The sequence below is a fragment of the Emydura macquarii genome, unplaced genomic scaffold, assembly GCF_026122565.2.
Source record: "Emydura macquarii macquarii isolate MOO-44397 ecotype Brisbane River unplaced genomic scaffold, CSIRO-AGI_Emac_v2 contig_3108, whole genome shotgun sequence".
NCBI lineage: Eukaryota > Metazoa > Chordata > Testudines > Chelidae > Emydura > Emydura macquarii.
The window spans coordinates 1,536,357-1,551,829 of NW_027133245.1; the positions used below are offsets into that span (position 1 = coordinate 1,536,357).

Below are 15,473 nucleotides of genomic sequence, written 5' to 3' on the forward strand. Positions count from 1 at the left end.
GAATAATTTCTGACTAGGTCATCAGTAATGTGAGTAACGTGAAGACTGCCATATAAATGCTTGCAGCCATAACATCTCGGCCTGTAATCTCATCAGGCCTCAGGAGATAAACAAGGATGGCTTTGTTGAAACTTGGATTGGTGACCACCAAGAAAAACCAAGGATACTGCAAAAAAGTGGTGGTGATAATTCAGTAGAGGTACTTATCTCTGAGTCTGTACCCATCTAATGCCCCAGCATGGCCTTAGGAACACTGGGCGGTTGAAGGTGCCATCTTTCAGATAAGTCATTGAACTGAGATCCTTACTAAACTGTGTAGAAAATGGAAAAAAAAAAGTAATTGTTTTTGTTGAAGCTTTGTTTTGATGAAAATGGGACACAATTACCCTTTTTTTGCATGGTTTAAAGGTTTTAGTATCAATGTCCTGGCCAAATTTCAATTCAGGGTAATTACATTCTGCCTACCTAAATTTTCCTGTAGTTTCAATTGGATATAGTATTATTCACTTTGTGCCCTAAACTATTGTGTAATGTTGCTGTGTATTGTGAAACATCTGATGTGTTCCAGCCCACTGGTGCCTTCATTTCATGGGTGAAATTATTGGACAAATACGGATACCTGTACATGGATACATGTTATTGCATAATACTCCTTAGGCATAATCCCATGCCCGCTGAAGTTAATGGCAGGTACAATAACTGACCCTATGTAATGAAAATGCACTTTATAAATTAGTCTTCTACTTTTATAAATGTGAATTTATAGAGGCATGACGTAAAATACTACAAAAATTTACAACCTGTGCTGCTACATTTATGTTATGCTGTATTTGTCTGTTATGTCATATGCTGTGTTCAGGATGGAACATGAGGCTACCCAGCTAGAAAATCGGCATGTACATAGTGTGTACGAAAGCACAGCCTCCTGTTTTAATGATCTGCAGAGCAAAGCATGGCCTCATGTTCGTCAATTTCTGTTGGAGCAAAAGCCTGGCAGTCTCATTGCTGATATAGGTAAGTTACTGTATTTACTGAATGAAAAATCGTGTCATCGTTTGTTTTACACATTGTGTTTATCATACTTGTCCTTGAAATCTAGTCTGGAGGATGTTCTTAACAGCTATGAGGTAATGGACATACAGTAGCTGAAAATCAAAGAAAATTGAGAAGAATATGTTATTACATATCTTATTGCTGTATCAGATCAAAACTTGTGTTTGCGTGTCTACTCTTTACCAAAACACATACTATTTGTTTTCTACAACAGTGTGACGTTCACCTTTTCAGTATTTCAAACTTAATGGAACAAATCACTATACCAAAAATTGCACTTCTGCCTTTCCCAAACTGAGGAAAACCAGGGGCGGATATAGTCTCCTGATTCAATTGGTGTGGGGATGGGGGCTCCAAGAAAGTAATGGGGGTGTCAGAGAGGGCCCAGGGCTCTGGGGACACTGTCCTCCCCATGGGGCTGGCAGGTCAGAGAGGGCCCAGGCTTGTGAGGTCACAGCCCTCCTCACAGGGATGAGAGGGGTTCTGCCCTGCATGCAGCAGGAGGCCATGTCCAGTCTCGCCTCTCCCTGAGCTTCAGCCCCACTGCTGGTGGGGCAGTATTTCTAAACCCCCGCTTCTCCTGCCTTCAGGTTGTCTGCCTGGCAGGTCACCTCAGACCCAGTGCAATGATGCCTGCGGTGGCAACAGAGGGATTGGGGCCCAGATGGGGTGGGCAAGTCACTCCCTACACTATCAATGGCGGGCACGAAGCCTGAGTGGTGCTGTGAGGTCATGCTCCAGGTTACAATGCTACTTACACAAATTTGGCCCAGCTACCCACCATCCAGACAGAGGGGCAACTGGGCCAAATCTGAGATGGGGGCCCTGTGCGAGTGCACCTAGTGCTCATTGGACCTGATTTCTGTGAGTGCAGTTGCACCCATGGCCCTCTGCCAAAGGCACCCCTGAAAACACACTTTGTAGGCCTCAGGCTGAAATCCAAAGAAAAGGTACAACCCTCCTACCCTGCCAGCTCCTCCACAAAACCCATACTTTGGGTCCTAGGCATTATTTAGTTTATAGGCACCACATGTGCTGATAGTCTAACGGAGTATTCTGTGGCATCCTTTCATTCAATAGTCTGCATGTCTTGGCATTCCACAGTTCCTAGTTCATTGAGGCTACACCTACAGGCTACACCTGGTGTGAGTTATCTCTGAGCTGCATAACTAACCAATAGCATCAGGCAAAACTGGGGAAGGAGCTGGTGGTGGAGTTAACTTTTTTTGAACTGGTCCTAGTCATAGGGATCTCAAAATACTGAACCAGGAGGGAATTTTAGTATTCATTTTTTTCTTCTTTTGAATATTTGAGTGCTTTTGAGAGTAGATGTGTTGATTGATAGCCTTGAATGCTGAAATCCTCTTTATTTAACATGACATTTTTTGTTAAAAAGCTCTTTTTGTTTGTTTCACATGTAGCATACTAATGATAAGATGAGATGTCCCTTGGTCCATAGTCCTCATCTTGTTCATCAGGATAAATTATTTAGCCTTTGACCCTGAAATTTGTTGCTTCTGTCATATGGTGGCTGGCCCTTCTAAAGGGAGATAGTTCTCAGCCCACCTGTGATACAGCTGTTTATCTCCCCAGGTGGACAGTATGAATCAAGGCATTCGACAGGTGGTCATGTGACTGAACCAGGGCTCTGAGGGGGTTGGAAAACAGGCGTGTGAACAACCAAGAGGGATGGCAGAGTAAAGCTGCAGGAAAAGAGTCTCTCCTGCAGCGATCCCAAAAGAACGGAGTTGTGGTTGGGTAGAAAGACCCAGCTGGAAGTTTTGTTTTCCTTTTGGGGAAAGACAAAGAGGGCAGAGGAGGCCTTGTGTTTATTCCAGTGCCTTAGAGAGCAGAAAGAGACAGTACCTCAGGGAGGAGGGGCTGTGCCTCGCTTAAGGCCGAATGGAAGACTTCTTGTGTTTGTTTTGGAACTTTGTTAATAAAATCAGACCCCAAGAAGGGCTGTTACTAGACTTGTGAAAGCCTCTTTTTGAGTTTATTGAGGAACAAAGGGGGGAACTGAGGCAGGGCACTGCAGAGTCATCCTGGCCATGAAGGGTATTTGTGAGGTGGCCGACACTATTACAGCTTCATAAAAAGGAACTTATTAAAGCCCACTTATTGCTTTATTAATAAATACTATTACAAATTAATATCATATATATACAGTATCATGAGGTACTGGAGGGGTTAACAATATTAAGTTTCATTCTGATGTGGAACTGTGAACTGTTGTGTTAATTTAGATGGAATAAAGGGCCCAAGGAGTCAAAACTATTAATATGACCATGTCACTGTACAACATTAAACAGTGTTAAAGAAGGCTAATGGTTTGGTGCATATACAGAGATCTCAACTGCTTAATACCATGGCAAACACCCTACAAAATTAATGCCAAAGGTTAGAAATTTACGATTAAAACACACAAAGGGAAAAGAATCAAAACAAGACAAAAAAGCATTGAAAACTGAAATTGAGTGATGATGCAAAACAAACTTAATCCAAACCTATCAAAGTCTCTTTGGAAGAGGGTGAATATTGAGGTAGAGTCTCTTATTCTGCCAAATAGTCCTTGATGGAGAAGAAAGGTTAGTTCTGTCATGCATATCTTAGTTAGGAGTGATAGTCACTTTCCTGCTTTCTACAAAACAGACCGACCTGAGGAGGAGTAGAGACAGAACAGTAAAGATGGGGGGAATATGGCTTTTGTTGAAGTTCTTAGGATATAGGGTGGCTGCTCAGCCATGGACAGATTTGATGGGCTGGCAGGTCAGCCATGACAGCTGTTGCTCTAGATCCCTGCTTTCCTTTCTGATCAGGAACATCATCTGGTTGGTTTGGTCTGGTCCCTCTCCTTCACTGGTCCTTCTCAGGCTGAGCAGAGCTGGATGGGCTGTCTCATCTCTTCATGCCAATGCTGTGCAATACAATTGATTTCAGGGTCAGATGAAAAGCTGAGGGAGAGAGAGAGGTAGAACAGGAGGAAGATAGTGGGGGACGGAAAGGGAATAAGGGAGGGAAGGCAGAGGGGGATCTCACATGTATCAGGCTGGGTTCCTCGCTGGTGCAGTGATGATGGTCCGCCTTCTCCGTAGACTATCAAGGTCTGGTGCCATGGCAACAATCTTTCTGCCGCAGCTGCAGTGATGATAAAAGTTCCTTTTTCTCCCTTAAACCTCTTTTTAATGACCCCAACAAGGTGATGGGTGATGGGTGAATTGGGCCATCCTCTCATTATTTTGCCCACCAATTAGGCCTAATTTCTGAATCAATTTTGGTCCATTGATTTCCTGTCCCCTTCTCCTCTTTTTTAGCAGTCTTAACACAGCCCTTTAGTGGTATCAGTAAACCTTTTCTGTTTAAATTAATTTAGTCTTTCTGGCTCCTTTTTACATATTTTCTTAAATAATTGTATGTAACAGGTCATTGTAGCAATTCATGAACCTCTACCCACTTTCTACCAGTCAGGCTCACAAGTAAGGTATGCCTGCCAGGCCTCAGTTATTAAAACAGAAGTGTTTATTGGTAGCACAAAAGTATTTTTTGGTTTCCTTATTCCATAGTATACACTGAGATTAAAAAGCTACCAATGTTGGGAATCATTAGGAAAAGGATAGATAATAAGACAGAAAATATTGTATTGCCTCTTTATAAATCCATGATACACCCACGTCTTGAATACTGTGTGCAGATCTAGTCATCCCATCTCAAAAAAGATATATTAGAATTGGAAAAGGTACAGAAAAGGGCAACTAAAATGATTAGGGGTATGGAAAAGCTTCCATACGAGGAGAGATTAATAAAATGGACTTTTCAGCTTGGAAAAGAAATGACTAAGGAGGGATATGATAGAGGTTATTTACTCCTTCTCATAATACAAGAAGTAGGAGTCACCAAATGAAATTAATAGGCAGCAGGTTTAAAATGAAGTATTTCTTCACACAGTGTACAGTCAACTTGTGAAACTCCTTGCCAGAGGATGTTGTGAAGGCCAAGAGTATAAGGGGGTTCAAAAAAGGGCTATATAAATTCATGGAGGATAGGTCCATTAATGGCTATTAGCCAGGACAGGCAGGGATTGCTGTTTGCCAGAGGCTGGGCATAGTCGAGTGCATAGATCACTTGATGATTACCTGTTCTGTTCATTCCCTCAGAAGCACCTGGCATTGTCCACTATTGGAAGACAGGGGTAAATGGACCATTGGTCTGACTCAGTATGACCGTTCTTATGTTATGTTCTTATTATAAAAACTATTCTGCAAAAGCTACCTGTCAATTAACTGAATTAAAGCATTTTAATCAATATACACATAATTTACATTTTTAGTCAAGAGTGTTCCTGCTACTAACACAATAATACTTTTATTCTGATTTAACAACTCCCACTCTCTTATTAACATGCAGATCTTAATTTTTCATCTCATATTTTCTTTGAACTGCTTTAATATATTATTCCCTTTCATTTCTCATGAGCATTATTTTTAGCACAGTAACTGTGAGAGAACAGCAGAACACTCAAAGTGGTAAAAAAAGAGCACATTGTTAAGAATAATGCTGGGTTTTTGCTCTAGCAATGTGCTCTTTTTTACCACTTTGAGTGTTCTGCTCTTCTCTCACAGTTACTGTGCTGTCTTTGTAGATAATGTATATTATCACCAATGAAAGCAGCAGGGTTGCAAGCTGCAGTGCTGTTTCTAAAGATAACTCAGGCCTTTAAATTGAATTACTAAGACTAAAATGGTTCTCTATGCCTAGCTGTTTCCCTGCCTCTAGGGTGTAAGCTTTCAGATATTATTCTCCACCACTGACCCATAACTGTCCTGAGTGTTACCTAATCTGATTTTGAAAAGTGCCTGTAATGCATATGGTATTGAAGAGCAGTCTGAAATATTTCAGTTTAGAACAGCACTGATCCTTTAATATTTCTAAATGTACTTTCAGGTAGAAGGCACATTCTTTAGATGCTTATCACACTTACAAATGTGCCCTTGTAACTGATAAAAGCAATAACAGAAATAATATATACATATATATATATATAATAACAGAAATACAGGATGTACCTGTAACGCTGAAATAATTATTCATTGCATAGAAACCACTGAACTTCTGTCAGTTTCAAGTCTGTATTTGGAGGTTAAAATTCTCCTCTCTGGTCTGTGCTGCAGGTCTTTATTCAGCAGTCTTGGGCAAATCCTGCCCTCTCCTCTGCAACCACAGAGGTCTCACTGGCAGTAGAACTGTTGCACAATGTGGAGGGCAAGATTTGTAGGATTGGCACATGTGGCATGGAGCTTAGCTCAATAGTGGCTACAGGGTGGAGATCAGGCACGGGTTGAAGGAGCCACTGCTTCATCGATCCTCGTGTTTGCTCCCTTGCTCCCTGTGAAGGGGGTGCATTAGGGATGTGTGCAGTAGCTGCTGCAGAGTAGTCCAAGGCTTGCTGGAGAAGGATTTCTTTCTCATCTACCTCCCCAACCCATCCAAAGAGAAATCAATTACACAGTCTAGTATTTAGGCTGCGTGGCAAGAATTGGGCATAGTTGCATGTGCAGAATTTCCATTGACATCAGAGGGATCTTTGCATTCTAAATAAATATGTACATTGTGGATTGGAAAGGAGAATTTTGGCCTTTAATTTTGTTCATGATTTATTGATGATCTTTACCACTGTGTCATGAATTTACAAAGCTGTCATGTTGCTGTTGCAGATACCATTCCACTTCTGATTATGTGAATTTATAATTTTACAGAGACAAAATGATTTCAGTGGGAATTAGGTCTGCAGGCTCAAACCCATATTGCATTTTCCAAGGTCGTTTTAAATTGGAAAGATTTATGAGAGTATTTTGGCACAAAGTGTTTTAGCTTTTCTATGAGGTATGACAGGTGGGATGAAGGAATCTCATAATAGATTACTTCTTGTGTAATATATGCTATTGTTTTGTAGGATGTGGGACTGGAAAGTATCTCAATATCAACAGTCAGGTGTTTAATCTGGGCTGTGATTACTGTGAGCCTTTGATAAAGATTGCAAGAAGGAAAGGCTGTGAAGTCTTGGTATGTGACAACCTTAATATTCCCCTTAGGGATCAGTGCTTCGATGCAGTCATCTCCATCGGAGGTAAGAGAATACAGTAGAATGTTTGTTCTGTTCCAAAGTAAATGTGAAATATTTTGCTTAGTTTTTTCAGTTGGTTCTTATATCTCATTGACATGGTTATTTTAAACCACTCCACTATCTTTAAAATCTTAGGCAACAGAGGTTTCCTTCTAGGAAACTTGAGAATGAAAAGGTATTCAGTTTAATTTCATAACAATGACATTGACTAGGGAAGTGCCATTTATTTGTGTGAACTTTTACATACCAGGAAAAAAGGTTAGTTTTTACACGTGTTAACTAATGTATGTTGAAATTCTAGTGTAAACAAATCAAGTTGTTGTTTTAAAACATTAGCTAGTCAAGGTAAACTCTTGGCTCCCCCTCTCCCCAGGGCCTACCTTGACCAACTAACATGTTAAATCTACAAATCACCTTAGCGAGCATGTATTAAGAATACGCCTTTTTATGTAGAGCAGACATGGGGTAAAAGTTCAAAACCTTTATGGAACTTAGGAGACTAAATCCCAATGAGTTTCATTTTTGAAGATATTACCCATGTAATGTATGTAATGTACCCATCCTCCTGTATGTATAAATATGAGTAACAGAGGAGGGAAGAGCATTTTGGATGATACTTTTAATGATATCCTGCCCTGGACTTATTTTACAATGTTTTTAGTACTAAACTTCAATGCTATTGTAGGGTGTCATATTACCACCACACAGCTGCTTACAGTTCTTATATCAAAATAATGCAATATGGAAACATCTGTAGCCCTTCCCCCAAAGTGTGTCTTAAGCTTCCCTCCTCTTCTCTCCCAGATGCTTGGTATCACTAATAGTTGGAGTGGCTTCTTTCCCTCCGTGTGCAGGCTGGGTCCTGGGTTCTTTTCTTTGCTTGATGCCTGGTGTCTCCATTCAGAGTGACTTCTCTGAATGCTTGAGATACAAGGGTGCTGTCCCTTGAGAAATCCATGATGATACTACAAGCTGACAAGGAGTGTAAAGCACACAGGGGACAATAAAGTAACTAAACAAACCCCAGCAAAAGGAATAATACGCCAAAAATAACAGCAAAAAAGAAGAGAGAACTTTATTGGAAGAGGAAAATAGGAAGTAAGGATAACTAATAATTAACCAACATTTATAAATAAGCCAATGTCTCACCTCCTACTGTTCACAAACTCCTTCAAACCCACCTCCCACCCTAATGCTTTCCTGCGGCGGATGGTTCTGCTGAGGTCATGAGTCCTGAGATGGGGCCTGCAGGTGCTGTGGTATTGCCGAGCTTAAACAAAAATCGCTTTACTTGTTCTTCATCCCTAGTTGGAGCAGAGCCCTCTCCTGACTCCACTAGGGCTCAATGGTTCCCTGGTTTGGAATTATCCTGGGGTCTTGGCTGACTCTGGGTAGCTGGTGCTAGGTCAGAGTTCTCGATCTCTCTCTCTCTGGATGCTGGTCACTGCAGTGCTGGAGCTACCTGATTCATGAAGCTAGAGTCTCAGAATAGTGCGAAAACTCTCTTTGGAGGAAGAGGGAATTTAACAGGGACTCCCTAAGCTGTGCTGTCGCTCCCCTAGCTTCCCAACTCAAGTCAAAATACTCTCTCTTTTTTTTGGTCAGGCTGCCCCTTCCCCCATTAATTTGCTCAGAGCTGTGCAGCTCTGACTTGTCTTTGTTTTACTGGACTGCTTGTCCAAATCAACCCATGCAGGAGTCTCCATAATTGGCTCCATCAGGGGTTTTTAGTTCTTTCTGTACCAACCCTGACCCAAAGCATGCTGAGAATGGTGTCAGAGAGCTCTGGTAGCCATCTTAGTTGTAGCCCTTTGGGAGGACCCCTAGAGGCTCAGACTGGAGTTCCAGTCTGGGAAACTCAAGTTGATCACTGTATGGGTATGTCTACCCTGCAATTAAACACCCCTGGATGGCCTAAATCAGATTAATCGGGCTCAGGCTAAGGGGCTGTTTAATTGCAGCATAGATGTTCGAGCTCTGGGACCCTGTGAGCCCAAGTCAGTTGACATGGGCTATCCATGGATGTTTAATTGCAGTGTAGATATATCCTATGTTATCACCAAGAAATTAGTCCATATATGATGAGTAAAATGTATTGCCACAGAAAAATACATGTTTCAGTGGTCCCTGTTTCAATATGCTCACTAGCTTAGAGGGAAAAATGACTGACTAATATGCTAACAGGATTTACTTCACTTGCTTTCACTTTACTACTTATCAGACAATAGGCCAGATTCAGCTCTCTACTAACCTGGCACAACCCACTGAAAGCAAATCAACACATCTCAAAGAGCTGCCTGCTTATATAATATTTGTGTCAATTACTCTCCTGACAAGAATAAATGTATTAATCACATTTTTGTACGTATAACAATAGTGAGTGTTAAGCCTAGATGCTCTGAGATTTGGTGTACCCATGTCCATCTAATTGCAGATTAACTGTTCTTCCTTCCACTTTTGGAGATTGGAAAAGGAAAAGGGTCAAATTCTCTTCTGAATGACACTGGCAGAATCTCATTGACAAAATATATATGGCTATGTGACCACCAAAGGGACTATGCCATTTTAGCCTGAAGAGAATATGACCCATTATCTGAACCTCTTTCAGACAGGGATTGCACAGACTGTGTTGGTTGATTATCTCTTCCTAGTGATGGACAAAGATCAGATATTTATCCTGATTTTTTCTTCTGTCAGTTGCTTTTGATACCATTTACCAGGATGTGTTGTGATGATATATGGCCTGAAGTGTCTTCAGTAAGAGACATACACCGTACATACACCATGCTCTATGTCTCATCTGATCCCAGTGTCTAAGAAACTGTGGTATTACTGAAAGCTGGCTGGTTGGGCCTTGATCCAGATAAGACTGAGATAGTACTACAAGGTCAGGGAGGCAACTGGAAGGAATAGTAGAACCTCTGATTGAGGGACCATTCTCACTATTTGTTACTAGGCATCATCTGTGTCCAGTTTACATAGGTAGGGTTTTATCATTTGCACTTGGCAAGAAGGTTGCATCCTCATTTGCACATTTGACCCATATTGACAAATGAAGACAAAACTAACTGAGGTGAGATGCACGTATGTATAGGACTACACCTTAAAACCATTCAGAAATTGTGGCCAATTCAGAATATGGCAACCCAAAAGCACATTACTCCCATACTCTGTGATCTGCATTAGTTGCTAGCTGACTTTTAGATGAAATTTAAGGTGTTGGCTTTCACGTGTAAATCCGCAAGTGATTTGGGTCCTTGCCTACCTCAGTCTGCTTTTACTGTGATACTTTAGCAGTTGTAAATAGGTGAGGTTCTTGAACCAACAGAGCCCTTTTTCAAATTAGGGCAAGGCATCTCAATGATTTGCTCCCAACTTCCTTTCCTTGCCCAAGCAGAGTGTGAACATGGTGGCTTTCAGATCATGCTGCAAAGCTTATTGGTTCTCCCTGGCATCTTCTGTGAAAGGGGAAAGTAGACTCAATGGGCGATTGACTTCATGGAAAGGGGTTAGCATGTTTTAGTTTTGTACACTAATCCAATTAATGTATTGTATAGATTTTTTTCATTAATATTTTACATATCCACCCCAAGCTTTGGATAGACATACTTTAAATGTACTTAAATTAAAACATATTATATTATTCTGAAACAATATTAATTTAGGATTCAATCATCTTTGGTTATTATAATCAGAGCAGTTTGCGTATTTGAGATATTTCCTTTTAATTCAGCAGGAGCCCAATGGTTGAATGGGCCAGGGAGTCTCAACTACCCACTCCTGGCTAGAGGTGCTCCATTCAAGACATGAATAAGGCTAGATCTGGGCAGAGCATAGAAATTCCATTTCATGAAGTATTTTGAAACGTCACAATTTGGCTTTGTTTCAATTTGGAACAAAACCCATAAAATTTCTATATTCTCCGCAAAGCAAAATTCTGAAAAAAAATTATTGTTTTGGATTAATTGAAAAGTTTTGTTTTTATTTTGATTTTTTAATATTGTAATATAAAAAAGTTTAAAACAAAAATAATATGAAAATGAACAATCAAAATGTTTAGTTTTGAAAACATTGAAAAGGGGCATTTTGACATTGTTGGAAATTTTTCAGTTTTTCTCCAAAGTGAAAATTCTGCAAAGTTGACATGATTTTGCCAACAATTTCTATTTCTATGGAACTGCATTTTCTGGTGGAAAATGGGTCCATCAAAGTTTTCTGACCAGCTATAGCGAAGGCACATTGATAGGAAAATATGGAGAAGGCTTGTATTGTTATTACCTTATGCTGTACTTGTTCTGTGGCTACATAGAGGGTTTATGTTTCCAGCAATGTCAATCTGAAGATTATTTTAAAAAGTAAATAATGTACCATTAGCAATATTTAACATGAAATGCCTTTTCTTCCGGCGCAGTGATTCATCATTTCTCAACTAAACAGAGAAGAATCAAAGCAATACAAGAAATGGCAAGGGTGTTGATACCTGGAGGTCAGATAATGATTTATGTTTGGGCTCTGGAACAAAAAAATCGTCGCTTTGAAAAACAAGATGTATTTGTTCCATGGAATAGGGACCTGTGTTCCCGGCTTCTTTCAGAATCAAATCAGTCTGGACATAAGAGTGATCTTGGACATACTGTAAAAAAACACCCACAGCAACTAATAGGCTCTGAATGCAGCTATCCAATTAATCTTAAACAGGATCTTGATACAAAAAGTTCCCACAGTACAGACCATTGCTTAGCCAAAACCTGCTGCATGAAAATGTCTGAAGAAGAAGAAAATCAATTCTATAGTGCTCTCGGGAGATCTTTTCGTTCATGGTTTTTCTCCAGATCCCTTGATGAAACAACCTTAAGAAAGCAAACTGAGAAGATGAAACCTCTGAAGAATGTAGGAGGATGGGCAAACAGTACTATATCGATTCAACCATCAAGACACTCCAGTTTAGACTTAGGTCACCAGGGGCCATTATCAAAAGAACAAAGTTTAGATGATGATGACGTGTTTATGGAAAATGCATCTCTCAAAAAACCACTATGGATGACAGCCTCAGATGTACTAAGGGATTTAAATGGAGAACACCATGGAGTAGTTCAGAGCAAGAACGAAGAAACATCTTTTCTGAGTGGTCCTATGGAAGACAGGGACAACAACTGTATCTGTAGTAAAGATGAAGATGGTAAGTCCAGCAAACTCTTTCAAAGAACTTCAACAACTGACTCCACTGATTATATTTTGGATGATGCAATGGCTGTTGGGGACCCCGCTGTTGACATATTGGATACAAAAGCCTTCATGCGTTATTATCATGTTTTTCGGGAAGGAGAGCTATGCTGTCTACTAGAAGAGAATGTGCCAGAGCTTCATATTCTTAGTTCTTGCTATGATCATGGAAACTGGTGCATTATTGCAGAGAAAACAGCAAAATAACAGCGAAGTGAGCAAATCAAACAAAACTTTGAAAATTGAGAACTTTAATTACTGCTCCTTGAAGGTGTTCTGTGGTGTTGTAATTGTGCAATATAAAATGGAATTTGAGTCTCATATAGTTGTGTTCTTTCTATCCATTTGTGATTTGACTTTGTATATATGTATAAATATTGTATATAAGAATGTAAGTGACAAGTGACAAACAACAATACTTATGTTTTGTCAAAGATAGGCTTTTGAGAGTTTTATACTGCTTTTAGCCAATGATTCAGTTTTTTAACATACTTTTCTATTACAAAATAAAACTTTTATAAGATAAGGATCAGGGCATTTTTTATGAGAAATATTCATCCAGTGACAAATTGAAGCTGGGACCTGCAAACACTTAAGCATGTGTGTTAACTTTACTCAGTAAGGTCCTGATTCAGCAGTCCATGCTTCTTCAGCAAATAACTTAAGGACATGCTTAACTTTAACCATGTACCTAAGTCCTGACTTAGATACATGCTTTAAGTTAAGCACATGCTTAAATCCTTTGCTGAATTGGGGTCTTCAGTGGTCCAAAGGATGGGCTACTCATAGGCACAAATGTTTGCGTGATCAAGCCTTGAGCATTCCGTGCTTTGTGCTTAGCATTCTGGAGCAAATGGGACAGCTGCATTTGTTCAAGATTTTGGTCTTGTTTTTTAAACAATCTAGTTTATGCCTCAAAGTTAAGGAGTTGAGACTGAGTCTTATGTATTCTTTACCACAAATACATTAATTTATTTTCTAAGGTTTTAAAAGTTTTGCTTATCTGTAAATACAGTTACTGAGACTAATTTTAATAACAGTAATTTACAGAGTACAGAAAATGAAATATATTTGAGATGTACATATTTTTTAAATAAACATGGGAGCACTATGTGAAATTAGTATGATTCTAGTGCATCTCTGCTTAGTTTAAAAGACTGATTTAGTTTAAAAGACAGATTTGTAGTATTGGATCAGCTTATTTACTTAGATAACAATATATACTTTCTTTTGTCTTAAAGGTATCCTAAGAAATGTAGAAGATATGAGTCAAGTATGTAAATAAAACATTATGAATCAAATAGCAAAATCCTTAAAATACATGTCTTCCATATTTTAAATGGGACATTAAAAGGTCCCTGATGCATCTGGGAGCGAAAAACTTAAGAACCATTTTTCAAAGGACTAGAGGATAATTCTGTTGTCATGGGCAGATTTCCCTTTCTCAGGTCTGATCTACACCTAAAACTTAAGTCATCCTAGCTATGTGGCTTATGCCCTGTGCAATGTAGTTAAGTTGACCAACCCCTCCACCCCCCTTGTAAGTGCAACTAGGTTGTGGAAGAATTATTCCACTGACCAACTATCACAGCCAAGGGAGTGGATTTATGATAGTCACAGACAATATACTACATTAGCCCACGGTTACTCACAATGAGTAGTACTTTACTCCTTAAGTAATCTGATTGATTTCACTGGGACTGCTTGTGGAGTAAGGTGCTACTTAGCATTGGTGGGGTATCAGAAGCTGACTCATTGAGTTCAGTAGCAAAACTGTAATTGACATCAGTGGAAACAGCAATGAGCCATAATAATGGCTCTGTTTGCATATGCAATCAGTGCAATTCTAGCGCCAAATTCTGCACTTGGTCAATTAAGTTACCTAGGCCACATCCTCAGCTAGTGTAAATTGGCATAACTCCATTGGCTTCATTGACTGTCCCCCTGTATTTGTAGTAGTTTAACTGATTGTTATAATTTGACTTTGGTAATTAAAATGTCTGACTAATTACTCAGTAAAGAACTTGAGATACTGTGTATAAAAGGAGTTTTAACAAGAGCAAAACTACTGTAAATTCTTTTTAAACTATACCCATGCTACAATATGTAAATTCATAGCTTTTAGCTTGTTCAATCACAGACCCTGAATGAAGTAAAAGTGTAAGTGTTTTATATGTAGCTGCCTGGGATATAAAGTTTAATAAGATATATACATATATACATACATATATATATTAATTTGCTAAAGTTCTCTAAATAGACTTAACTCCATGGGTTTTCTTATAGTACAGTTTCTGTTCATTGTCATTTTCACCCTTGCTCTCTTTCTAGCCCAATGATTCTTTAAGTATTTATCCACAGTGAAACAGTCATTGGGCTGGAGAGAGACTGAGAATGATTCCGAATCCCAGTGGTTTGGGCACCTGCCCTAGAGGTGGAAGTTTCTGGCTCCAACCATTCTTTCATTATTTATTCACAATGGAACAGTGCCAACAGGCCCCTGAGGAAGCCACACACCAGAATATCCCCTATCTCTGTGATTTGTGTACTCTCCTGAGAGATGGGATGCTCCTGGTTAAATTATTTCTCCCCCTCTGTCAGAGAGGGGGGAATTGAACTTGGGTCTCCCACATTCCAGACATGTGCATTAACCACTGGGTAAAAGTTATAAAGGGGGCACCAGCACCATCTCCTTCTCCTGCTGTTTAGTATAGAGTGAGGCAGGCCCCAAATTCATTCCTGAAAGAATTGCCTTAGGTGCATAAGTGGCCTGACTCCAGGAGAGAGATTCTTGTTTGTTAATCGCTGGCAGAGATAGGCACTTGCCTGCACCCTAGACTTAGGTGCCTATCTCTGCGTGAGGGATGGGTCTTAGCACATCTCCTCAGCTTGGCATATCCCATTGGCTAGTTTAGGCAATTACCATTGCTGGCTTACACGCCTATCTCTCCCCATGCATTGGATAGGGAGCCTAGGTGCTTAACAGCTTTGTGGACTGCAGTGTTGTTCCTGAGATTTTCTAGGTACCTAAAAGTTAGGTGCTGTGACTCTCAGCACTGTAACACCTAAGTCCTTT

General features: G+C 39.9%; 1 protein-coding gene across 1 annotated transcript; it reads left to right on the top strand.

Annotated features, from left to right (window-relative positions):
• Nucleotides 1-116: 116 nt before the first annotated feature.
• TRMT9B (tRNA methyltransferase 9B (putative)) lies at nt 117-12,647 on the top strand. Its single transcript, XM_067530566.1, is given in 4 exon segments — nt 117-199; nt 860-1,014; nt 7,004-7,177; nt 11,586-12,647. Coding segments are annotated over 4 exon segments (1,431 nt in total). The 3' UTR covers nt 12,605-12,647.
• Nucleotides 12,648-15,473: the final 2,826 nt, after the last annotated feature.